The sequence below is a fragment of the Poecilia reticulata genome, unplaced genomic scaffold, assembly GCF_000633615.1.
Source record: "Poecilia reticulata strain Guanapo unplaced genomic scaffold, Guppy_female_1.0+MT scaffold_2224, whole genome shotgun sequence".
NCBI classification, from domain to species: Eukaryota; Metazoa; Chordata; class Actinopteri; order Cyprinodontiformes; family Poeciliidae; genus Poecilia; species Poecilia reticulata.
Genome location: NW_007616953.1, coordinates 1 through 1,516, shown reverse-complemented (window position 1 = coordinate 1,516; position 1,516 = coordinate 1). Strand labels below are relative to the sequence as shown.

General features: G+C 41.7%; 1 protein-coding gene across 1 annotated transcript; it reads right to left on the bottom strand.

Moving 5' to 3' along the window:
• Positions 1-44: 44 nt before the first annotated feature.
• On the bottom strand, positions 45-1,509 carry LOC108166109 (trypsin-1-like; the record flags this gene model as incomplete). Its single annotated transcript, XM_017303668.1, has 2 exons — positions 472-1,509; positions 45-392 (listed from the first exon to the last, which is right to left on the bottom strand). Coding segments are annotated over exons 1-2 (471 nt in total), but the record flags the coding sequence as incomplete, so codon positions are not given.
• Positions 1,510-1,516: the final 7 nt, after the last annotated feature.

Sequence of the window (1,516 nt, the reverse complement as noted above, 5' to 3'; positions counted from 1 at the left end):
GTAGTGGTAGTAGTTTTAGTAGTAGTAGGAGTAGTAGAAGTAGTAGTGGTAGGAGTGGTAGTAGTAGTAGTTTTAGTAGTAGTAGGAGTGGTGGTAGGAGTAGTAGAAGTAGTAGTAGTAGGAGTGGTAGTAGGAGTGGTGGTGGTTGGGGACACAATGGGTGGTACGCCAGTGCAGGAGACGCTCAGGTCGCTGTTGGATCCGGTAGATGTGTAGGTGATGAAGCCCGGCTGGTTGGTGGTGATCTGGGCTTTGATCCAGCTCTCATACTGGGAGACTCTGGCATAAACTCCTGGGTAATTTGGTTTGGCACATCCTTCTCCAAAACTCACAATTCCTGACTGAATCCAGCGGCCAGCTTGTTTGCTCACCATCGGACCTCCTGAGTCTCCCTTTAAAATGAGAAACATGTTGGAGGAGTTGAGATGATCTGCTGGATGAAACCAGATTCTAATAAGCAAAGATAATCACCTGACAGGAGTCCTTTCCTCCCTGCAGTAATCCTGCACAGATCATGTTGTTAGTGATGGTGGTCGGTCCATAGCCGCTACATTTACACTGTCTGTTGCCCACAACTGGTATCTCCACCTCCATGAGGTTTTGAGGAGAAGGAAGAGGAACTGAGGAGACACAGATTCACATTAGGATTATTGAAAGTGAAGGATGAAAAGGTGAACCTAAAGGCACTGGCAGCACCGTGGGGTTTCAGTCAGGGCCTTCAATAGACGTCACACCTGAACAATACACACGTTGTGCAGGACAATGCATCACACCAAGCAACAAGCATCCAATAATATGCAAATAAATAAAAATATGCAAAGTAAAGAATCAATCCAGCCCAACAATGGAAATATCAAGCAATACATCAATGTTTAACAAAATACACAAGCAACAGAGCAAATAACTGAACAGCCAGCAACTTAGCTAAACTTTTCTGTTCCCCAGTTCAACATCAATCCAAACTGATCAAATAGCACGTGAACAATTAACATAAAAAATATATTAAGTAAAATTTGTATGAGAATGTAACAGAAAAGTAACACTCATCAGTTCCTTGTAAATAAAATCCACAGGTTGTGCTCAGTGCTAGCTGTTAGCCACTCATAGATACAGTCTTTAAAATGTCTTACAAAGTTCTGACTGGTCTGTTAATGAATCCAGGCTTGGTGAGGGTTTTCCATTTGTAGTTTTTTTTTTTTTTTATCCGTGAAACAGCGTTTATAAAAAGGCGATTTTGAAAAGTCAGCAACTAGTACACCGGATCTGAAGCGGAAGCGGAGCCATTTTGCAAACACCAAGTTTGCTACAGCGATGAGAAGGACCTCGCTGTAACTAGCAATTTTTATAAACATTTTTGGGTTTACATCAGAACCCTTGTGTTTGGGATGCTTACTGAGTTGATAGAAAATGGCTATTTAACTCGCACTATGAAACAAGGTGTCATCACGCTAATCCCTAAACCCGGAAAAGATCCGACTCTTCTTGATAATTTAAGACCTATAACACTATTAAATAA